This window comes from Oryctolagus cuniculus, chromosome 1 (genome assembly GCF_051225735.1).
Source record: "Oryctolagus cuniculus isolate XC-2025 breed Fujian yellow rabbit chromosome 1, ASM5122573v1, whole genome shotgun sequence".
Lineage (NCBI taxonomy): Eukaryota > Metazoa > Chordata > Mammalia > Lagomorpha > Leporidae > Oryctolagus > Oryctolagus cuniculus.
In genome coordinates, this window is record NC_142867.1 from 99,449,951 (window position 1) to 99,475,664 (window position 25,714).

The following is a 25,714-nucleotide window of genomic DNA, read 5'->3' on the forward strand; positions in this document are numbered from 1 at the left end:
CTGGTGTGCCGGTGCCGCAAGGCGGAGGATTAGCCTAGTGAGCCGCGGCGCCGGCCAAAATGTCTATTTTTTTAAAGTAGTTTTACAATGGAAACAATCCAAACTGTTAAGGAGATAAATTGTGATATACCCATACAATAACATGCTATTCAGCAATAAAAAATGAACAACTATTAATAATGCAAGAACATGGAAGATCACAAAAGCATTGTCTATAGCAAAAAAAAAAAGTCAGACAAAAAGTCTACTAAGTTAAAAAAAAAAGAGGAGCTAATAAAAAAAAAGTCTACTAAGTGCATGAATCCATTTATATGAAATTCTAGAAAAGGCAAAAGGTTTAGCAACAGAAATCAGATCAATCTTTGCCATAAGTGGAGGGAATTGATTGAAAGAGATAGGAGGGAATTTGGGGGATAATGAAAATGTTCTTAAGTCTTGACTGTAGTGATTATTACACAACTCTGCATTTGTCAAAACTCATCAAACCGTACACTAAAAATTGGTGAATGTTATTACACGTAAATTATACCTCACAAAAGCGGATATAAAAATATTTAAAACACATACCTCTGTGTTATTTTAGAACTTCCTGTTACAAACTGCTTTAAGTATTGAAGTTTATAATACACATACAAAAGGGTATACAAATCATCAACATACACCTCAGCAAATTATCACAAAGCCCATTCATGTAAATATCACCTAGGGAAAGGAAGAGATTACTGTGAGTACTCCAGAATATCCACCCATTCTCTCCAAGTAGAATTTTACTACTGTTTAACCCTGTAAAAACAGTTTGCTGGTGCCTGTTTTTGACCTTTCACCTAAAGGGCATTGTGTAAAAAAGTAAAATTTGTGTCTCTAAAGAGACATCTGACTTCGTCCTGTGCTACTGGGAGTTGACCTTTAGTCCGTGAGATCTGCTGCCTAATAAGCATGTCTTTGTTACCTGGGGGTCTTGTGTGAGTCCAGTATCAGCTCAAACTCTTCAGGGACTGGAGGTTGAAAGTTAGCCACATGCACGGCCAATCATGACTGAGTTTTAAACCTCCAAATGCCAAAGCTGGAGTGATCCTCTCTGGCTGGCAACACTTATGTGTATTAGGGGACAACATAGCTGGGAGACGTCAGCTCTACAACTAGGCAGGAACTGAAAGCTCCTTGTGTGGCACTCTGCTGGACTTGGTTCCATGCACCTACTCTTCTGACTGATTTTAATTTGCACCTTTTGCTGTAATGAACAGTAACTATGAGTATAAAAGTTTCAGTGAGTCCTGTCAGTCCTTCTACCAAATTAGCAAACATGAAGGTGGTCATGGGAACCCCTGAACTTGCAGTTAGCACCAGAAATGTGAGTGCTCTTCGGGGCCCCTGAACTTGGTAATTGGTGTCAGAAGCAAGGACAGTCTTGGGAACCTATGAACTCTGCAAAAATCATGAAGATTACTTTTAGTATATCTTCTTTTGCTCAGCATTATGATTTTGTGATTCATTCATGTTGTAGCTTAAGCATAATTTTCCACTTTGCTTGTACAGTAACACACTATACGAACTGACTGTAATTTATTCACTCTACTGTTGATAGACATTTGGATTCTTTCCCGATTTGAAGTATTAGGATCAGCAGACCTACAAGGAAAAACAAGGGAATCTATAATCATAGCAGGAGATTCTAACATATCTGTCTCAGTTGGTAAGAACAAGCAAAAAAATCCATAAAAATACATTTTTAAGGGTCGGCACTGTGGTGTAGCAGGTAAAGCTACCACCTGCAATACCAGCATCCTAATGGGCAGTGGTTCAAGTCCGGCTGTTCCACTTCTTATCCAGCTCTCTGCTTATGGCCAGGAAAAGCAGCAGAAGATGGCCCAAGTGCTTGGGCCCCTGCACCCACATGAGAAAACCAAAAGGAGCTCCTGGCTCCTGACTTCAGATTGGTTCAGCTGCAGTCATTGCGGTCATTTGAGGAGTGAACCAGTGGATGGAAGACCTCTCTCACTCTCACTCTGCCTTTCAAATAAATAAATAATTTTTTTAAAAAAAGAAAATATACTTTTAAAACATTTATTTATTAATTTGAAAGGAGAGTGACGAGAGACAGGAAGAGAGAGATCTTCCATCTACTGGCTCACTCCCCAAATGACCACCACAGCCAGGACCAAGGCAGGCAAAAGGCAGGAGCTAAAAATTCCTTCCTAATCTGCCGCATGGGTGTCACAGGCCCAAGTACTTGGGACAGCTTATGCAGCATTCCCAGGCTGAATCAGAAGTGGAGCAGCAGGAACTTGAACCAGCACTCTGACATCTGAAACTGATGTCAAAAGCAGTGGCTTAACTCACTGTACCACAATGCCAGCACCAGAATATTGATTTTAATGACACAATTGATGTATTAGACATAACTCAATACATAAAACGCTTTTAGGGGGGCCGGCGTTGTGGTGCAGCAGGTTAAAGCCCTGGCCTGAAGCACTGGCATCTCACAAGGGCACCAGTTCGAGTCCTGGCTGCTCCACTTCCGATCCAGCTCTCTGCTATGGCCTGGGAAGGCAGTGGAAGATGGCCCAAGTCCTTGGGAGACCTGGAAAAAGCTCCTGGCTCCTGGCTTCAGATCTGCACAGTTCCAGCCGTTGTGGCCATTTGGGGAGTGAACCAGCAGGTGGAAGACCTCTCTCTCTGTCTCTACCTCTCTCTGTAACTTTGTCTTTCAAATAAATAAGATAAATCTTAAAATAATAATGACTAATCCCCCCAGTGAATACTATAATCTTATACTATTCTGAGATCTATACAAGTATTATTTCAGTGAATTTTCATAGCATCTCTTCTAATTTTGTGACTAAAAAAATTGAGGCATAGAAAAGTTAGAGAATTTTTCATAATTCCACACCTAAAATACGGCAGATCTAAAACTCAACTTTCAGGAAATCTAATTCTAGAGTCAAGTTCTGAATTCCTATGATTTTTTTCAATTCCTATTTTCTCTTTCTTTTTGAGTAAAGTTTGATATTTCACAATTTCCTGGAGAACCACTGTTTCATCTAGATTTGAAAATTTATTAGCATCACCTGAATTTCAAATTTTGATAGAAAGTTCCAGAATTTGTATCAACTTAAAACTAATTTAGCCCTATATTCTTGCTTCCCATATCATGAATGCTATAACTTACCTGGGGCAACAGTACATGTGAATCTTGCACTAAAATTTCATAACAAAAACAATCATCACCTCATCTAAGACATTTTTGATCACCACAAGTTTCTAAAAGTTTGATGCTTGAAGATTAAAGATCACTAACATTGATGATATGAAACATAATTTTCCAGACAGATATACTTTTTAAAAATTCTTTTACTGTGATAGAGGAGTATATGGCAAGACAAACTTAAGGTAGTAAGTGACTGTACATTGAACATTTATGTAGTCATTATTACTTACAATGTCAGCAGTTAGAAACAATCTGCATGTTTTTTTCTCACATCAGCTCACTTCCCTTTCAGCCATTTATTTAATTTTATTTTTTATCAAAAGAATATTTATTAAAATTATTAAGAATTCATAGTGAAACAGGGTTGTATACATAAACACAGGAATTAGAAGGGAAAGCACAAGTGCTTTGCTCCTCACAATGCACCAGGTAAATACAAAAATGTACATATCTTGTGGTGTAGTTTATCAGCATTATTATTTTTACATAAGAAAATAGACAACCAGAAAGTTTTGTTAAGCATATAGTTTACAATCCCAGATGGAATTATAAGCAGAGATGCTTGGTTACTAAACCCTTACTTTTTCTACCCTGCCACCCAAGAGTAGCTTGGCAGCTTTCAATATTAATGTTGCACATTTATTCTCCCTGCTGGACCTTTTCCTGAGAATAAGAGGAAAGCTCTCCCAGAGTAGAAACAACATAATCTTTCCCATGACTTTTCCATTTCCAAGCCACCATAACAACATCAACAAAATCACAAGTCATGTTCTGTAGTTTATGTGTTTAATTTCATGTATTTTTAAGAATTCTACTATATTTCCAACTTTTTCTATCTTTTAATTAATTTTTTTAAAGATTTATTTATTTATTTGAAAGTCAGAGTTACACAAAGAAAGAGAGGCAGAGAGAGAGAGAGGTCTACCATCCGATGGTTCACTCCCCAAATGGCCACAATGGCCGGAGCTGTGCCGATCTGAAGGCAGGAGCCAGCTGCTTCTTCCAGGTCTCCCACACGGGTGCAGGGACCCAAGGACTTGGGCCATCTTCTACTGCTATCCCGGGCCATAGCAGAGAGCTGGATAGGAAGTGGAGCAGCTGGGTCTCGAACCAGAGCCCATATGGGATGCCAGTGCTTCAGGCCAGGGTGTTAACCCACTGTGTCACAGCACTGGCCCCATCTTTTAAGTAATTTTAACAGATTCTATGTGATTTGTAGATACAAGTCAAAGAACAAATAATGATATTCCCTTCCTCCTTCCCTTCCTCCTTTCTTCCCATCCTCCTTGCTTCTACCTTTCTTTTTTTAACATAGTTTAAATCTACATTACAGTAAAAAGGCTTAATACTTCACCAAATAAGAAGTTTAACAAGTAAAAAGCAAAAAGACCCTAATTTAGTGGGAACATAGACAATGGCTGTGAACTATAATTGAATGGAAAAATGACCATTTCACTCACATACAGTTATTTTTGCAATTAGTTATTCATAATTTCTTTCAATGAAATAGAACCAATGCAACCTAAATAGAACAATGTAATATCTAAATGTTTCCTGTGTGGTTACAAGATAATAATTAAGTTCACTTATACTTTAATCCATCTCCTTGCAACAGTTTATGCACAAGAATAATTTTATGTAGATTTTAATGCAAATAATTATATATATATATAGTACTCTACTAGTTATCACAGATCAGGGAAAATATATGATATTTATATTTTTGAGACTTGCTTATTTCACTAAGTATAATGGCTCCCAGTTTGCTAAAGACAGGATTTCATTCTATTATATGGCTGTGTCATCTTCCATAGTCTATATATACCACATTTTCTTTATCCAGTCATCAGCTAAAGGACATTTAGGTTGATTCCATATTTTAGCTACTGCAAATTGAGCTGTAATAAACATGGTGGGTTACAGATAACTCTTTTATATGCTTATTTCATTTCCCTTATTTCATTTTCCCAGGAGTGGGATAGCTGAATCATATAGTAGATCTGTGTTCAGCTTTCTGAGGAATCTCCATGGCTGTCTTCCACTATGGCTGTACCAATCTGCATTCCCACCAACCAAGGATTAAGGAACATTTTCCCCACATCCTCATCAGTATTCAGTTTTCTGATTTATGTATGAGAGCCATTCTAACTGGAGTGAGGTGAAACCTCAGTATGGTTTTGATTTGCATTTCTCTGATGGCTAATGATTCTGAGCATTTTTTCATATGTCTGTTGGACATTTGAATTTCATCTTTTGAAAAATGCCTGTTCAAGTCTTTTGCCCATTTCTTAACTGGATTGTTTGTTTTGTTGTTAAGTTTCTTGAGCTCTTTTTAGATTCTAGATATTAATCCTTTATCAGTTGCATAGTTTGCAAATATTCTCTCCCATTCTGTGGGCAGCCTCTTGACTTTGTTAAATGGTTCCTTTGTAGTTCAGAAGCTTCTTAGCTTAATGTAATATCATTTGTCTATTTTGGCTTTGATTGCCTGTGCTTCTGGAGTCTTTTCCAAGAAATCTTTGCCTATACCAATGTCTTGCAGAGTTTCCCCAATATTATCCTCTAGTAATTTGATGTTATCAGGTCACAGATTTAGATCCTTGATCCATTTTGAGTTGATTTTTGTGTAAGGTGTAAGGTATGTGTGTTGTTTCATACTTCTACATGCAGAGACCCAATTTTCCCAGCACTGTTTGTTGAATAGTTTGTCCTTTCTCCAGGGGTTGACTGTAGCTCCTTTGTCAAAGATTAGCTGACTGTAGATGCTTGGACTGGCTCCAAGCACTTGGGCCATCCTCCACTGCACTCCCGGGCCACAGCAGAGAGCTAGACTGGAAGAGGGGCAACTGGGACAGAATCCAGCACCCTGACCAGGACTAGAACCTGGGGTGCTGGTGCTGCAGGCAGAGGATTAGCCTATTGAGCCACTGTGCCAGCCTGTATATCTTCTGTCTCCTGTGGGGAGCAATCCGGACTGGACTAAGTTACTGGAATTAAGACTTATTCTATGCATCTGCTCTCCCACAATATGGCGCTGGGAGAGAAGTAAACAGCTTCCGCGCAGCTGCCTCCAGTTCAACCAATTAACTGTAGGACTTGCTCCTGATTGGAGAGCAGCGTACTCGGCGTGTGGGCAGCCGAGTTGGGATTGGCAGAGGAGGACTATAAAGGAGGAGAGAGACGGCATGCACCAGGAACATCTATGGGGAACATCTAAGGGGAACATCTAGCTGAAGGAACACCTGTGCAGCCCCCGAGAAGAGCCGGCCAGCGGTGTGCCGCTCCCCTGCGGAAGTGGGGAATGTGGCCAGGGGGAACTGCCCTTCCACGGAGGTGGAAGGGATAGTAGCCAACCCAGGAAGAACCAGCAGCAAACCCGGGGAGGGCCGAGCAGACAGAAAGAACAGCGCAGGGTCCTGTGTTGCTCCTCCACGAAGAGGGGGAGCGACATAATGGTGCCGTGACTCGGGTAGGAAACCTGACTCGGATAGGAAACTTAGGAGGGAAGAAACGGGAAGAACTGGGAAAATACCGGAGAGAGAGAGATTAGCAAACAGCCTAGGGAAAAGCCGGACGAAAAGGGTGCCGGAAGAAGCTATTGAAAGCCTAGGCATAGACTCAGATACGGACTACAGGGGGAAGCTGGGAGAAATCTCTAAGGTCGAAAGCGAAAGTGAAAGCTAGAACAAACAGACTCGGATGCGGACTGTGGGGAGAGGCCAGGAGAAATGAGGGAGGAATATTGTTGGAAGAAAGCTTGGGGAAACATACCGGGTAGAGAAAAATGTTAGGGAAATTGAAGCCGCGGGGGGCAGGCCAAGGCTGATACGAAAGCCACTTTGGGATTCTCAAGTTAGCCCGGGAATAGGGGGCGAAAAGTTAAAACCAGAAGCTGAAATGTAAGCCAGATTGGGATCCGTCTGATTAGCCCGGGGAGCATAGGACGGGAAGCCAAACCGTGGGGCGGAGACGTATGCTGGGTTGAATTCGTCAGGCTAGCCCGGGGAACTTAGATTGAATGCTAGTGGCGGACACGTAAGCTACGCTGTGTTACTCGCGGAAGCCGCCGCGTGCAGAGAGAGCACGGGGCGTGAATAGATAGGGAACGGGGCTGGCGCGAGGCCGTGGTGCAGACGCGAAGGGCGTGGAGACCGCGGAGTGCGCGAAGCCAAGCCGCGCAAAGCCGGGAAGCTGCGCAGATGAAAGAGGCGCGGGCTGAAGCGGCTCAGCCGGGAAGCCGCCGAGAAGTAGCCTCGGGGCGGGCAGCGGGAAGCTGCGGGGATAAGAGAAACAGAAGTTTGGAAGTGGAGTGAGAGAAATGGGAATGTTGGCAGACAGAAGTAAAATGGGAGAAATAGGAATGCCCGGAGATAGAGAAATAGAGAAATAGAAAGGCCTCCCTACAATACAACAATTAGAAGGCTTGGATTCGGTCTGTCCGATTAGTGAGGCGATGAGCACCTGGGCGGCTAGCAGCTTATGCGCCGCAGGTCACCGAAGACAGGCACGAATTAACATCAGTAAGGCCTCCCCACAAAAAGGCAATGAGAAGGCTTGGATTCGGTTTGCCTGATAGGGCTTGTAAGCCCCTGCAGGCTCGACCAGAGCATGCGCTGCAGGGCACCGAACACAGGCACGCATCAGCGCCTAAAAACCTCCTCACAACATGGCGAAGAGAGGACCCGGATTCGGTTTGCCTGATTGATAGGACTTGTAAGAGCCTGTGGCAACTCTAGCAAGTAGAGCAGAGTGTGTGCCGCGGGACACCGAAGACAGGCGCGTATCAACGCCAAAAATAAAAAGAAAGGGGGATCTGTGGGGAGCAATCCGGACTGGACTAAGTTACTGGAATTAAGACTTATTCTATGCATCTGCTCTCCCACAATATGGCGTTGGGAGAGAAGTAAACAGCTTCCGCGCAGCTGCCTCCAGTTCAACCAATTAACTGTAGGACTTGCTCCTGATTGGAGAGCAGCGTACTCGGCATGTGGGCAGCCGAGTTGGGATTGGCGGAGGAGGACTATAAAGGAGGAGAGAGACGGCATGCACCAGGAACATCTATGGGGAACATCTAAGGGGAACATCTAGCTGAAGGAACACCTGTGCAGCCCCCGAGAAGAGCCGGCCGGCGGTGTGCCGCTCCCCTGCGGAAGTGGGGAATGTGGCCAGGGGGAACTGCCCTTCCACGGAGGTGGAAGGGATAGTAGCCAACCCAGGAAGAACCAGCAGCAAACCCGGGGAGGGCCGAGCAGACAGAAAGAACAGCGCAGGGTCCTGTGTCGTTCCTCCACGAAGAGGGGGAGCGACATCTCCCCTTCTAGAAAGTAAGCTCCATGAAGTTAAAGCTGTTCTTTCTTATTCTCTGCTCCATTCTCAGTACTTAAAATAGTAGCAATTAGGCCGGCGCCGTGGCTCAATAGGCTAATCCTCCGCCTGCAGTGCTGGCACACCAGGTTCTAGTCCCGGCACACCAGGTTCTAGTCCTGGTTGGAGCACCAGATTCTGTCCCGGTTGCTCCTCTTCCAGTCCAGCTCTCTGCTGTGGCCCGGGAGTGCAAAGGAGGATGGTCCAAGTCCTTGGGCCCTGCACCCGCATGGGAGACCAGGAGAAGCACCTGGCTCCTGGTTTCGGATCAGTGCAGTGTGCCAGCTGCAGCGCGCTGGCCACAGCAGCCACTGGAGGGTGAACCAACGGCAAAGGAAGACCTTTCTCTCTGTCTTACTGTCCACTCTGCCTATCAAAAAAAAAAAAAAAAAAAGTAGCAATTAGTAAATAGTAGAGGTTCAATAAGTATTTGTTGAATGCAGTGCCTAAGTGTAGGTGTTATCTGATTTTAAAAGTTTTTTTTTCTAGAATCAAGACAGAGGGAGACAGATGGACAAATTGAGAGGGCTGACATCCACTGGTTCATTCCCCACATGCTCACAAGGGCTAGGGCTAGGCCAGGCCAAAGCTGGCAGGAACTCAATCCAGGTCTCCCACAAGATTGGTAAGAATCCAGTTACTTGAGCCATTACCAATGCCTCCCAAAGTCCACATTATCATAAAGCTGGAGTAAGAATTTTTGAGCCAAGCATCAAATCCAGGTACTCCAGTATGTGATACAGGCATCTTAAATGGCATCTTCACCACTAGGCCAAACAATCACCCTTTGATTGATTAAAATTTTACTGGGCAACCATTGTGTCATGTAAAGTTTGGTGATAAAGTGGTTAACATCTATGATCTTATGAAGTAAAAAGATGCAGACAAAATTTCAATCTCCTACTGATTGGGAATATTTTATTTAAATGCTGTAAAATCACTTCACTAAGAGTTGACATGATATCATTCAATTAGTAACATTTTATAACAAAAGATTACCTTCAAAATGCTGTATTCCCATCCAAAGATACCAAACATTTCACCAACTACTTCAAGTAATTTTGAAAATCACCCTTAGCAGTAACGTGAGAAGGGGCCTACACCTAAGATGTCAGCCAACAGCAGCAGACTGAATGTTTCCTAATTTCTACTTCCATACTTCTTGCAGGTATCCTCCTTCGTTACTTTTCCACACATTTTCTCTTTAATTAGAAATACAATTAATTAAGTCTCCTTTAAAAACAAACGCTGTGTGTTTCTATATGATTTGGTCATTTAAATAAATCAGAGCTTTTGAAGAATCACACACCAGTTTCCCTGATCATAGTAGCTTTGCAGAATGCTGACATTACTCAAAGTCTGGCAGGCAGCTTCCAGCTCTCCCTCACAGAACACATGGTAGTAACGGTGAAACACAGCACTGGTATCACAGGATCCTAATGGACCCAATGACTCAACAGGTTTGGCTTTCCCAGAGCTTCCCTTAAGGTGCCAGGGAACTAGAACATCTTGAGAATGAAAAGAAGTCCTGTTGGTATGAACAGGCAGCTCGGAATTAGCAACTTTGTTTGAATGACATTCTCCCTCCTGAATGTCACTAAAGGAGGGGACTGAAGATGCTGTGTCTTGATGGCCCATGTCAGGCATCTGCTCCAGAAGCAACCCTTGTGCAGAAGCGTCACTGCTTATTTCCTCTTTCTTTCCTTGGCTAATTCTGTTTCCTTTAAGATATTTAGACTTCTGTTTATTATATTCTTGTTCCATTGCCCAGACATAGATAAGTGCTTTCCCACCAGGTCTCAGGAGTCGAACGAGTTCTTGGAGAGCCAACACTCTACGTTCCTAATAAAGAGTAAATAAGTAAATATACAAACACATTGCCATTAAGCATTCCCAAGAGAGGAAATGGGAATATATAACTGACTGTAGGGCTGTTTCCATCAGAATGAACAGAAAGAAAATATAACAAAATGTCTTATATAAAGCAGGGGCTGTTTTGTGATTAAGAAAAAAAGTTGAGGAAGTAGAGAAAAGGAAATTTTTATTTCTGTTCATCTTCTCTATGGCTTTTTCCTTAACCAACTGGCTGGGATACATGAAAAAACTGGCCAGTTCTTATTGAGCTATGAGTAGTATACGAAGAACTTTCAGGTTAATCATTACATTTATATATACATTTATATAACACTTGTATAAAATCATTACATTTATATAATACTTATGTAAACTGTATTTTGAAGACTCTTATTTAGCACCTTGATGAAGTGTTCATATTAATTCTCATCACTTAAAACAACCATGAAGACTGGATGAAATACATGAGACAGCTGCTTCAAGGCATTGGTGACCAACACTACAGGCAGGACTTAGAAGGCTATGATCCCTGAGAGAAAGGGAATGAACCCAGGTGAGCTTACATTCACCCCATTTTTCCCTGAGATTATTTACTAATCTTACACTGTCAGGAAATGGTAAACATACCAAAGTCAGCTGGACTATAATGTAAAGGACAGATGTTGTAAAGGTCAAGAGTAATCATTAAAAAAGCAATAAAATATTAACCAGCAAGCTAACAGAAGAGGAAAAAAATATAACAATAAACTATATTAAAACTATAAGCCTTGCCATCAGAGAGCTAAGATTTACACACACACACACACACACACACAATTGACAAAAGAAATGGATCTTTCCAGTTCCATTCCAGTTCCACAGCACTTTTAGCCTCAGATAATGCCTTCAACTTTCAAAGCAACAGATACTGCACTGTACACCTAAGTGGCCCATTCAATATGGCCAAAAGATCCAGTAAGTAATCTCAAATTATATGTTAACATAGGAGGAAGCACTGTATATGTTATGGTAGTTAAAAGAGAGGATTTTAAGTGTACTCCTTTTTTATGCTGAATAATATTCCATTGTATGTATATACCACATTTTGTCTATCCATTTATCCATCAATGGACATTTGAATTGTTTCCACTATTTGGCTACTGTGAATAATGCTATCATGAACGCAGGTATACAAATATCCATTTGAGGCTCTGCTTCTAATTCTTTTACACCTAGAAGTAGAATTGCTCAATTACATGGTAACTCCATGTCAGATTTTCTAAGGAACTGCCACACATTTTTTCACAATGGCTGTGCTACTTTACATTCTCATCAGCAAAGCATAAGGTTTTAATTTCTCTACTTCCTCAACTACACTTGTTATTTCCTATGTTTCTGATAAATTTCATCCTAATGTACATGGTGTGTTAGATCATTAGGGTTTTTATTTGCATTTCTCTAATGATTAGTGACTTTGAGTACTTTTTCACATATTTATTTGCCATTTATATATCCTCCTTGGAAAAATCTCTATTTAAGACCTCTGTCCATTCTTTAATTTTTTTTTTGTTACTGTTACATCTTGGGAGTTCTGTATATATTTTGAATTCCTTCTCAGATATATGATTCACAAATATTTTCTTCCACTCCATAAGTTGCTTTTTCATGCTTTGACTGTTTGAGGCATAAAAATACTTATTTTTGATAAAATACAATTTATTTACTTATTCTTCCATTGCCTATACTTTTGATATATCTAAAAAAATCATGCCAAATCCAATGACATGAAGCTTTTCTTCTGTTTTCTTCTTATAGTTTTATATTTTAGCTCCTGTAAATAGGTCTTTGATCCATAATGGGTTATTTTTTGCAAATGGTATAAAGTAAAAATACAATTTCATTCTTGCATGTGGTCAATGACTTATTTTTAAAATAAATTTCAATAGATATGGAAAGGTAAACATAATAAATTTTTTAAGATTTACAGAGAACTGCAAACAGAGGAAGTGGTCGAACACACATTTGCAAGAGTAAAAAATGGATATAGGTATATTTATGCATAATGATATCTTTCAGAATTTGAAAATGAAGACAATCCACTGCCACTGAGTTACAGTTGAAGAGAGCACTGGGTACCAAACATTTCTTTGAAATGAAGAGGATTTTCTAGTTTAGTGGTGCACTTACAGCCTGAAAACTTTTTTCTGTTTGCAATACTGCTTCTAAGTGTGCTGATGGCTGGTGCATTTCTCTGCAAAGAGCTCCTTACATTGTTTGCTGCAGCCCAGCAGAATTTCTTGGGTTACTATCACAGAGTCAGTGAATGAAGAAGCATAGAGTTTCATGATTTGTTTTGTTTTGAACTTGGGTAGGGTCACAGGGTCTACCCAAACTTCAGGTAACTCACAAGGTGAACAACGAAGTTATTGCTTAGCTTAGCAGATAAACTGTTAACAGAGGGGGAAAAGGGCTTTTTCTTTAAAAAAATAAAATTTACAACATCAAACTCATTTTTTTAAAATTGATAACATATTAAAAGAGTCAGCATACTACTCTTACCTAAGTAAGACAACATTTTGAAAACAAAACAAAACAAAAAAGACAGGAAAGAAGGAAAACAGAATGTAAAAGAAAGTGAGACTCCTGTCAGGGATAACAGCAGAGTTGGGCTGAGAAAGAAAAGGGGGGTGAGGGGAGGAGAAAAGAAGAGAAACAGAGAAGAGACTCACAGCCTAAAAAAGAAGAGTACATTTAAGAGGCCTATAGCAATATTCTCAAAGTCTCTTCCCATCAAAATTCTGTGACTCTCTGGATCTGAAGAAAGGGAATGAGACTTCAGGTAGAAAAAAGGTTAAAACATATAGCAACAGAAAAAAGTCCCCTCTGGCCTCTGTTTAAGTAAACATGATTCCCATGTAGCCCATCTTAATTGTATGTGCTCTCTTGCAAAGAGGGCAAATTATATTACAATACAAGAGATGAAATGACAAGCTAAAACAGGCTCCAAAATCCATTAGCTTTCCCTGCCACTTTGGCTAAAATTTTTATTTTTATTTTTTTATTTTTATTTTTATTTTTATTTTTATTTTTATTTTTATTTATTTATTTATTTATTTGACAGGCAGAGTGGACAGTGAGAGAGAGACAGAGAGAAAGGTCTTCCTTTGCCATTGGTTCACCCTCCAATGGCCGCTGCGGCCGGCACACCACACTGATTCAAAGCCAGGAGCCAGGTGCTTCCTCCTGGTCTCCCATGGGGTGTAGGGCCCAAGCACTTGGGCCATCCTCCACTGCACTCCCGGGCCACAGCAGAGAGCTGGCCTGGAAGAGGGGCAACTGGGCCAGAATCCGGTCCCCGACCGGGACTAGAACACGGTGTGCTGGCGCCACAAGGTGGAGGATTAGCCTATTGAGCCACGGCGCTGGCCTTTTTTTTTTTTTTTTTTTTTTTTTGGCTACAAGTTCTTAGAGAAAGACAGACAATACTTACTGCTGTTGCAAAATGGTGAATAACAGCAATGGAGATGCAGGCATCACAAGACTCACTGCGGACTGGCACTGCCAGCGCATCACACGCAAAGGCCTGAAATTGCCTTTCTCTACAAATGTCCACAAGATTCTGGCTACGGTCACAACCAATCTGTAATACACAAAGAGAATTTCACAACATTTTGTTTAAATGTCACTAGAAATTAAGAATTATGGATTTATTTCATACCTTAAAGTCATGAGACAGATTTCATATTCACTGTGAAAAGGTCTGAGGCCATGACATCATTTGTCAGAATATACAATTATTCATGGGAACATTTATTACCTTAGTAGATATCAAACAGAACTCAAATTAGTATATGGAAACAAAATGAGCAGGAAAAATATGAGAATAATGGAAATGGGAGTTCCAAATTTGCATCTAATTAGTCACCATTCAGAATCTAAGTCTTTCTGCAACATCACACTTTTAAAAAAAATGGAAGTTATCCCATGAATACGGACAGCTAGTATTTTGGAGGAAGTTACAAATAAGGGATCTAAGTTCCCTCTCATTACTATATATCCTGTATTGTAACAGCCCAAATAGCAGAAGGGCAAGTGATTCTTTGTTCTGTTTTATACTTTTCAATGTGATCACTGTTTATAATCAGAAAATAAAAATCCCCAAACAAAAAAGTAAAATAATTTATTTCATTTTTAAAAATTACTAATTTTTTTTCTGCGAAACACCTAACTTTATCAAGAATAAAGGGCAAGGCCAGCATTGCGGTACAGTGGGTTAAGCTGCTACCTTTGAGTCCTGGCTGCCCCACCTGTGATCCAGCTCCCTGCTAATGTGCCTGAGAAAGCAGAAGATGGCCTGAGTGCTTGGGACCATGAACCCACATGGGAGACACTGAGGAAGCTCCTGGCGCCTGGCTTTGGCCTTGCCCAGTCCCGGTAGATGGGGCCATTTGGGCAGTACCCCAGTGGGTAGAAGATTTCTCCCTCTCTCTGTCTCTCCCTCTCTCTATATAACTTTGTCTTCAAATAAATAAATAAATCTTACAAAAAAAAAGAATAAAGGGTTAAGGGGCTAGGGGCAGACATTTGACCTAGCGATTAACACATCTCACATTGGAGTGCCTGGGATTAAGTTTTGGTTCTACTCCTGACTCCTGACAATGTAGATCATAGGAAGCAGCAGTAATAACAGTAATGGATTCAAGTGACTGAGTTCCTGCACTCACATGGGAGATCTCTACTGAGTTGCTGGCTCCCAGCTTCCAGTTGCAGGAATTTGGGGAATTATATACTTTTAAACTGTTACGTTTAAAAGAGGAGTACATAAAGTGTTCTTTGGGTAAACATTTCACCATAACCAAATCATCCCCAAGCAGGTGAGACCTAACATGCCTCATGCATTTCTCCAGTTCTGTGGAGAGTTTGGAGACTGGAACTTCCCATCTTCTTTCTGGTATTGTTATTTTTGTACAGTTTTCCTGTTTAGTTCTATAAAGACAATACACACACTCAAATAGGTATATATATGGATACGGCTCCATGAGCACATGTACGTTGGGGAAGAAATAGAAGAGGTTAAGAAATATTATATCACTAATCAATAATTATCCCCAGGTACTTCTTTTTACTCCAGTCTTGATCACGAGAGAAAGATTTACATAAGCAGATTTAGTCAAACAGAAGTGGCTACCTTAAGCTTATATCTACTCATTTAATTTTTTTATGTAATAAGCACTGATCCTTAGGGTTCTCTTAGCCTTTCTGAGAATAAAAACTAGGAATCTTCATATCAAAACAATTGTTACTGAGTTAAATCACTGCCATGCTCCTCACATTAATGAGTTTCTCCATGAGCAAACTGGTATTAAACAGCCTCTATACTCTACCCCAGAGCTGCTTTCATTTCTAAAGTAGAATCAAAGGGACAAGCCAAAGGTAAAGTATAGCAATCCCTGTGACATATTTCAAGATGCAGAAGTACTGAGGGCCCATTAGTAACAACAGTGGCATGATTCTCAATTAATTGTTCCCCTTACCTTTGTAAGGTCATGCCTGGCTTATTACTTTTGTTTATGTTCACTCATATTCTATGTCACTCAGCCATCAGTCAGTAACAATATCAAGATGATAATACCATATAAAACATGCAGAACATATACTGCATATTTTGGTGCTTTCCACTTTTTCTTATATTTAAAGTTAGTTCAAAGGATCAGAAGTTTCAAGTCTGCCCAATTCTGACACATAGCTGCACCTTACACGTCAACATAAAGAAATCCAACTGCCTGTAAAACAAATCCTCAGAGCTAGGGCTCAACAGCTATCTAGAGGAGGAAAGTTATAATCTAACAACCACAGATGAAACAGAACCAGGAGAAAAGCAGCCAAACAAGCAAGAGGAAATCTCTCTTTCTTGCCAGGCTGTTATGACTGTTAGTTCACAGCATGCCTTTTCATGGGCAGTTGGTAATAAAGCACCAGATCTCGTGCGGATTCCCACTAACTGTTGCCCTGACTCATATCTGGCTCACTACTTGTCTTTTTCACTTATTTTGCCCTAGTCTTCAACATACCATAGAAAAATCATTAGATTTTCTTCTCTTTATTTTCTATTTTTAAATTCCTTTAAGTCTTTATATCAAAGATACCAAGTACTTTAAATTCGCCCTAATAATATTACATAAAGTGAACAAAAGAACAGAAAATGGTTTATGTATAAACACTCACATATATTTAAGAATTCATGTAAACTACATATTTCTGTGCACTGGATGGTGATCAAGGACATAAACATTCATATTGTGTTTTAAATGAACACTTTTTTGCTAGTAAATTTTTAAATCTTTAACGAAACATGAATTATACAATTCTGGAAGTATAGGTAGACATAAAAAAAAATTCAACCTGGTAATAAAAGGTGTAAATTAAGACAATTTTCCATTTTTCTCCTATTAAACTACCAAAACTATTTTATAACCAAAACATACTGCATTAGTATCAGTGTGATAAAACATACTCTCAAATCATCTTCTTAAAATTGCTATTGATGACAATACCAATTGGCCGAATAATTTAAAGTACAATTAGGCAAATCATTTTTTAAATAACATACAAAGTTTATAACTTTTGCTCAATTTATTCTTCTAAAAATGTATCCTAAGAAAATAATCCAAAATATGGAAAAGCTAACCTGGCTATAGCAAATGTCTTTTACTGAGTACTACTATTAAAGCAGTTTCTTAACAAATTTAAACCTCATAACACAGGTATTATTATCACCATATTACAGTTTGGGAAACTTTTTTTTTTTTTTTTTTGACAGGCAGAGTTAGACAGAGAGAGAGAGACAGAAAGAAAGGTCTTCCTTTTCTGTTGGTTCACTCCCCAAATGGCTGCCAAGGCCGACGCACTGTGCTGATCCGAAGCCAGGAGCCGGGTGCTTCCTCCTGGTCTCCCATGCAGGTGCAGGACCCAAGCATTTGGGCCATCCTCCACTGCCTTCCTGGGCTACAGCAGAGAGCTGGACTGGAAGAGGAGCAACTGGGACAGAACTGGAGCCCCAACCGGGACTAGAACCTGGGGTGCTGGCGCCGCAGGCGGAGGATTAGCCAAGTGAGCTGCGACGCTGTCAGGGAAACTTTTTTTAAAGGTTTGTTTTCGGGGCCGGCTCCATGTTGCAGTAGTTTAATCCTCCACCTGTGGTGCCGGCATCCCATATGGGCGCCACTTCAGTCCCAGCTGCCCCTCTCCTAATCCAGCTCTCTGCTATGGCCTGGGAAAGCAGTAGAAGATGGCCCAAGTACTTGGGCCCCTGAACCCACATGGGAGACCCGGAAGAAGCTCCTGGCTCCTGGCTTTGGATCGGTGCACTCTGGGGAGTGAATCAACAGAAGGAAGACCTTTCTCTCTGTCTCTCCCTCTCAGTGTCTGTAACTCTACCTCTCAAATAAATAAATAAATAAAATCTTTTAAAAAAATAAAAATAAATTAAAGAAAAGGTTTGTTTTCTTTTTTCTTAAAGACATTTATTTATTTGAAAGTCAGAGTTACACACAGAGAGAAGGAGAGGCAGAGAGAGAGAGTCTTGCACCATTGGTTCACTCTCCAATTGGGCGCAATGGCTAGAACTGTGCCAATCTGAAGCCAGGAGCCAGAAGCTTCCTCTGGTTCTCCCACATGGGTGCAGGGGCACAAGGACTTGGGCCATCTTCTACTGCTTTCCCAGGCCATAGCAGAGACCTGGGTCAGAAGTGGAGCTGCTGGGACTCGAACTGGCGCCAATATGAGATGCCAGCACCGCAGGCTGCAGCTTTACCCACTATGCCACAGTGCCGGCCCCAGTTGGGGAAATTTCATCTCAAAGAAAAAAAGCAATACATGGTCTTTATCACTCTAAAAACACATATTCTATCATCTAATCCATTTATACCATTTAATTATCTGTTACTTTTAAGAATCATTATGTTTCTGATTCCGTTAAGAGCTGTACTGAGGGTACCTATAGGAGGTTAGAACACATGTAGTCCCATGGAAGGTCTATTTTGATTTTGGATTGAATCATTATTGCTGTGGTATGAGCAGTGAGTATGATGAGGCTCTTTCCTAAGAATCATTTCAATTTTTTTAACAGATTTTTCCATAAAGTTTACTGTGTTACTAGAAAGGCAGCTCTCTAAATGTAACTGTGTATTTCCCCATTATATTCCCTTTTATATCATTTAGGTTTGCATTCCTTAGTTTCTGCTAATAGGAACAGAAATAATGAAGTCATTTGGGTACGTGTTTAGATTCAGGTTTTTTTCTTTTGTTTTTGGAGGGTGAAGAGAAAGAGGTAAAGGAAGAGAAAAGGTGTGGAATGGGGAATGAAAGGGGAGAAAAAAGTCTTCAAGATGAGGTGTAACAATAACTTACTGAGAAGGTAACTTAGTCAAACATATGTATACAAACTGATATTTCAACGAAGTCCATTGGAATTTGTTTTGTGTATGTGTGTGTGTGTGTTTCCTTTAAGGAATTCTTTGTCCTCCAAAGGATATTTAAAGTCAGTATATCATGAGATCTAATATATTTATGTCCCCAATATTAAGAAATAATGTTCACGAGCTAACGCTGTGGCATAGCGGGTGGAGCCACCACCTGTGGTACAGGAATCCCATATGGATGCTGGTTCGAGTCCCAGCTGCTCCACTTCCAATCCAGCTCACTGCTATGGCCTGGGAGGGCAGTGGAAGATGATCCAGGTGCCTGGGCCCCTGCACTTCCATGGGAGACCTGGAGGAAGCTCTAGGCTCCTGCTTCAGATTAGCCCAGCTCCAACCATTGTGGACATTTGGGAAGTTAACCACTGGATTGAGGACCTCTCTCTTACTCTCTGCCTCTGTCTCTCTTTAACTCTGCCTTTCAAACAAACAAATAAATAAATATTTTATTTAAAAAATCAATTAAGAAAATATCCAATTGTAGAAAAATCAGATTGACAATATATAGCTTGAACTGCAAAAAAACAGGTTAAGACAGTAAAGTCCAGTGAAAGGAGTACACTAAACTCTAGATTTGAATCCTGCCCAACAATAACCAAATAAAAAACCTAGGAAAGCTACTTAACACTTCAGAGCCTCTGCTTCATCATCTAAAACACAACAAATAGAAATACCTAATTTTTGGGGCTAGTGCTGTGGCGTAACAGGTAAAGCCGCTGCCTTCAGTGCCAGCATCCTATATGGGTGCCGAATCAAGTCCCAGGTGCTCCACTTCTGATTCAGCTACTTGCTAATGTGCCTGAGAAAGCAATGGAAGATAACCCAAGTCATTGGGACCCTGCACCCATGTGGGAGACCTAGAAGAAGCTCCAGGCTCCTGACTTTGGATTGGCCCAGCTCCAACCATTATGGCCATTTGGGGTGTGAACCAGTGGATGAAAGACTCCTCTTTCTGCCTCTGCCTTCTAAATAAATAAATAAATATTAAAAAAAATCAGAAAAATCAGATTTGCAATATGCAGTTTGAAGTGCAGAAACATAGGTTAAGACAGTAAAGTCCAGTATACTAGATGTGAATCCTGGCCCAGCAATAACCAAGTGAACAACCTAGGAAAGCTACTTACCACCTCAGAGCCTCTATTCATCATCTAAAACACAAAAACAGAAATACCCAATTCTTGGGGCCAGTGCTGTGGCATAGTGGGTTTCTGCCTGAGGCACCAGCATCCCATATAGGTGCCAGTTCAAATCCCAGCTGCTCCACTTCTGATCCAGCTCTGTGCTGATGGCCTGGGAAAGCAGAGGAAGATGGTCCAAGTCCTTGGGCCCCTGCATCTGCATAGGAGACCTAGAGGAGGCTCTTGGCAAGGTACTTATCTGACAAAGGAAAAATACCCAGAATATATAAGCAACTCTCTTTTTTAGAATTTTAGCCTATTCTACACATGAAGATCTAAAATGAATCTCTCAAGTCACCTTTTCTTATTTCATGAACGACAAGAAATGCATTTATTTTCCAGCTCACAAAATGACTGCTCAAAATATACTCAAATATATTCAACCAACCAGGTTGAATTCTCAGCAACTGAAAAACGGCAGGCTTCCTTTTTATCATTCATAATTCCACTTTCTGGTATAATGAAATTCTTAACTCCAACCAGACAAGTAGTTTTCAGTTCCTCATTGAACCAATATTTCATGAGCCTTTGCTAGAGGTCAGATAATGCAGTAGGCTCTGGGGAACCCAGACAGGAAGGACTACATGTTGAGTGCCACTGATAAAAATGAATGTGAATAATAGAGAGTATATGTATTCACAATTTTCCAATCCTTGCAAATATATATACTTTAATGAATCAGCATTAGAATTTTGATTCCATTTCCTATTCAACAAATACTCATTCTTCTCAATTGTAACAGAAGAGTGTTACAATCATGACTCTCAGAAGAAGAAAGAAAGGCTCAGTGGGGTTGACTTCAATCAAGTCTCACTGTCATGAATGATACCTGACTAGATAAAACCATGGATTATCAATAACAAAGAGCAAATACAAGGCCTACTGAGAAACATTTTTGCCCAGTACCTTAAGATTAAAACACCAGAAGATATCTTTTTTTTTTTTTTTTTTTTTTTGGACAGGCAGAGTGGACAGTGAGAGAGAGAGAGACAGAGAGAAAGGTCTTCCTTTGCCATTGGTTCACCCTCCAATGGCCGCCGCGGCTGGCGCACTGCGGCTGGTGCACCACGCTGATCCGATGGCAGGAGCCAGGTACTTATCCTGGTCTCCCATGGGGTGCAGGGCCCAAGCACTTGGGCCATCCTCCACTGCACTCCCTGGCCACAACAGAGAGCTGCCCTGGAAGAGGGGCAACCGGGACAGAATCCGGCGCTCCAACCGGGACTAGAACATGGTGTGCCGGCACCACAAGGCAGAGGATTAGCCTAGTGAGCCGCGGTGCTGGCCTCAATTTGTTTTGAACTGTGGTTACAGATGTGATTTTAAGTGACATCAAAAGACTACTTCCTATTAGACATGAACCAACTTATCAGACTTTATTCTTTATGCTAAAATTTAATTGTAAGGATGACAACAATTTTTTAATATCTGTCTTATCTTAATAAAAGCTATTTTTAGCTTTTATCTATCTCTTAATGAACAAATTTTTCCTTTCCTCAGTTGCCATAACTTTCTTCATGTAGATGTAGAGATATTCAAATTGGGTAAAACAAATAATTATTAGCAATCTGTCATATTCCAATAACCCATGAATGTAGACAGTTCTAATTCTCTTTATTTAAGCCCTTCTACTCCTTTTCTTGAGAAAGGGAAGCTCCAGTCTTTACAGAGCAGCATAATTATAAGTTGGTAGTTGGTTTTTTTTTTTTTTTTGGTAAGATTCATTTACTTATTTTGAAAGAGTTACAGAGATAGACAAATACAGAGAGAGAGAGAGAGAGATCTTCCATGAGCTGGTTCACTCCCTAGATAATGAAAGCCAGGAGCCAGGAGCTTCATTTGGGTCTTCCAGGTGGGCGGCAGGGACCAAAGAACTCGGGTCATCCTCCACTGCTTTTCACAGACTGTTAGCAGAGAGCTGGATCAGAAATAGAGCAGCTAGGATTTGAACTGGTACCCATATGGGATATTGGTGTCACAGGCAACAGCTTTATGTGCTATGCCACAACACTGGCCCCTGTTATGAGTTTTTACAACAATGTACTACAGCAGGGAGATCTTCCTTCCTCCAAATGTAGCAGGAAAAAAAGTAGTTTGTTGGAAAATAAATGATAACAATTATTAAAAAGGAGAGAACGATCCAACATGGGAAGTGGGAGACACAGCGGACTCATAGAATGACAAACACCCTAAGCAGCACTCTGGCCTCAGAATCAGCCCTTAAGGCATTCGGATCCGGCTAAAAAGCCCTTGAGAGTATTTCAGGCATGGAAATCCAAGACACTGAGGCAAAAAATATCCTAAATGAAAGATCTCTCTGAGTGAGATTCCAGCTGAAAGACCATCAAAGAAGGAGGTACCTTTCTCTGAAGGGAGGAGAGAACTTCCGCTTTGATTATGGCCTTGTCTAAATAAGGTCAGAGTTGGCAAACTCAAAAGGCTTCCATAGCCTTGGCAGCTCATGACAAGAGCCCCGGGTGATTACTTGACATCATAAATAAGAGTGTCAATTGTTAAATCAACAACAGGAGTCACTGTGCACTTGCTCCCTATGTAGGACCTCTGTCCTTAATGTGTTGTACTATGAGAATTAATGGTAAAACTAGTCTTCAAACAGTACTTTATACTTTGTTTGTCTGTGTGGGTGAGAACTGTTGAAATCATGACTTAATATAGAGTTGATCTTCTGTATATAAAGATAATTAAAAATGAATCTTAATGAAGAATGGGATGGAAGAGGGAGTAGGACATGGGAAGGTTTGTGGGTGGGAGGGTGGTTATGGGTAGAAAAACCACTATAATCCGAAAGTTGTACTTTGGAAATTTATATTTATTAAATAAAAGTCTTCTATTAAAAAAAAGAAAAGCAATGATAACAATTGAAAATAGACATTTTGGAAGGAGATAGAAATAGGTTCAATTCCTAGATTGAGCATCTGGGTCATGGTTACATAACCTTTTTTTTTTTTTTTTGGACAGGCAGAGTGGACAGTGAGAGAGACAGAGAGAAAGGTCTTCCCTGCATTGGTTCACCCCCAGATGGCCGCTGCGGCCAGCGCACCACACTGATCCGAAGCCAGGAGCCAGGAGCTTCTCCTGTTCTCCCATAGGGTGCAGGGCCCAAGCACTTGGGCCATCCTCCACTGCACTCCTGGGCCACAGCAGAGAGCTGGACTGGAAGAGGGGCAACCGGGACAGAATCCGGCGCCCTGATCGCGACTAGAACCCGGTGTGCCAGCGCCACAAGCGGAAGATTAGCCTATTGAGCTGCGGCGTTGGCCTACATAACCTTTACTCTATCTGAGCCCAAGTTTCCTCAATAGTAACATACAAATAAACAGTAACCTTTTTTTTCTATTATGAGTAAAAGAGCACTGGATTTGGAGTCAGAAGGCCTAGGTTCAAAATCCTCTAATTATATGACATCAGGGAGGTAAAATGAGCTTAACCACTATGAGTCTGTTTCTTCATTTATAAAAAATAAAAAAAGTAATGAAATGCCTGCTTTATCTTTATCATACATAGGAAGATTCAGGCAAAGAAAATAGTTTCAATAAAAATCCTTCCTAATCTAGTGACAGTTTTGTACCTGTAAGATAATTTTACTGTTAAAATAATCTTATTAGAAATCACTACCAAAGTAGAAAAAAAAAAAAAACTACAAATAATAGCATGCCCATAAATTTCCAGGGAAATAAAATAGAATAGGGGTTTTCATTAATTTTCAATCTACTTGTTATAACATTTCAACCATGAGTAAAAACACAACATGATATCATTAGGAAGAAAGATGATAACCACTTCAAATAAAGCAAAAAGAAACATTACTTACCATATATAACTCCTTATTGATGCCAAGGTACTTTCCATTTCCACATCCAATATCAGCCACTATTGAACCATCTGGCAAAGCCTTCAAAAACTCCACGATGTGTGGCCAAGGGGTATGTCTGGTGCTGCTGAAGTGCCCAGCAATCTCTTCATACACTCGATGGACATACTCTCGCTCCAGCTGGGAGGCTTCTTGATCACTCTCCGGAAATGAAGGAGGACTCTCTTTCCTCTGGCTGTCACAGGCCACATAGTAACCTAAATGAAAAAATAAAGCAATCTAAATCTTTCACTTTTATCCAAATTATCATGTTTTTAAAGCAAACCAATACAAATTTGAAGACTGAGGTAGACAAGCTCGGATTTATTAGTTAAACAACAACAAAAAAGCTCTCCCAACAAGTTAAATTCTATACATGAAGGAGTCTAATGTGAAAAGAAAAGAGAGAATCCATTTACAACAAAACATGACTACAATTCTGCATCTGCCTTATAATGCCTCTTTCCCCTTGAATTGAGTCTTCATAGTCAGGAAAGCTTCTTCTAACCTATAAGAAAACCTATAGGATTTAGGGTTTTTCTCTTGGCAGATGAAGAAGTTGAAACTTCTGGGGAACCCCAGGACTCCCAAAGAAGAATAAGACCTTGCATTAAAGTGTCATTTGGTAATCATCACAAGCATTTATTGAACACTACTGTAAGCAGTTTATATGTGGTATCTCAACTCTCACAGTAACGCTATGATGTAGGTACTATTACATTCATTTTACCACTTAAGAAACTGAAGCACAAGGAAGTTAAATACCATCCCTAAGGTGACAAGGATGGTAAATCATAGCAAAGATTTGAACCCAGGCAATGCAGATTCCAGGGCCCACACTCTCAATGACTACACTGTGTCACCTCTTTCAGAAGAATAACCAGGGCCAGCACTGTGGCATACTGGGTTAAGCCATCACCTGCAGTGCTGCCATCCCATATGGGCGCCAGTTCAAGACTTGGCTGCTCCACTTCCAATCCAGCTCTCTGCTATGACCTGGGAGGGCAGTGGAGGATGGCCCTAGTCCTTGGGCCCCTGCACCCACATGGGAGACCTGGAGGAAGCTCCTGGCTCCTGGCTTCAGATCGGCACAGCTCCTGCCATTGTGGCCATCTGGGGAGTCAACCGGCAAATGGAAGACCTCTCTCTCTCTGCCTCTCTTTGTTTCTCCATGTAACTCTGACTTTTAAATAAATAAATAAATCTTAAAAAAAAAAAAAAAGAATAACCAAACCCCAAGTAAACATCAGCAAGTAGAGATGACAGAGGGATTTAGTATACAATGTCTCAAATAAATTTTGAAGGTGTTCCTATTCTCTGTAATAATGTCTAATGTTAATTTTACATCTTAGCTGTTCTCTGCCATTCTGTAGTATTTTTTTTTGTCTTGTTAAAGTCTATAACACACACACAACATCTTTTTTATGGGTAGTGTTTTAGGGAAAAAAGAAAGAAGTAGTATTCCCAGAGAAATCACAGAAAAGACTAATGCAACAGTTAAAACTCACATGACAGCAAAGAATTCAGTGGCAGCAACAAGGCTTCAGGAGTGGACAAAAAACAAACTACTTTTCCCTAAAGATAACTAGAATATGACAAATCCTGAGAAAGCTTAAAATTGGGATGTGAGTTCAAGTTCCTATTAATGGGTAAAGGGAAACTCTAAAAATTTTAAATGGATATTTAAGAAAAAAATAGCCTCCAAAAGCTTGAGGGCTCTAAAACAAACATATGGAAACAGATGATTATACTATGACAGTTAAACTAAAATTACAACTATACA

The 25,714-nt window shown here is 40.5% G+C and overlaps 1 protein-coding gene across 21 annotated transcripts in view; it reads right to left on the reverse strand.

Moving 5' to 3' along the window:
- Positions 1 to 296: 296 nt before the first annotated feature.
- ALKBH8 (alkB homolog 8, tRNA methyltransferase) overlaps positions 297 to 25,714 on the reverse strand; it is a 74,647-nt gene continuing 49,229 nt past the window's right edge. For 15 of the 21 annotated variants that reach the window (XM_089333397.1, XM_089333380.1, XM_008261913.5 and 12 more), the window contains 3 exons: positions 23,893 to 24,149; positions 13,896 to 14,045; positions 9,463 to 10,414 (listed from right to left, as the gene is read on the reverse strand). In XM_089333397.1, coding sequence (XP_089189523.1) covers positions 9,857 to 10,414; positions 13,896 to 14,045; positions 23,893 to 24,149 — 965 coding nt within the window. In that variant the 3' untranslated portion in view covers positions 9,463 to 9,856. Of the gene's footprint in view, positions 1,630 to 9,462; positions 10,415 to 13,895; positions 14,046 to 19,556; positions 20,260 to 23,892; positions 24,150 to 25,714 lie in introns of those variants that run through there. The other 6 variants (XM_089333413.1, XM_089333418.1, XR_016234306.1 and 3 more) reach the window with 4 other exon arrangements.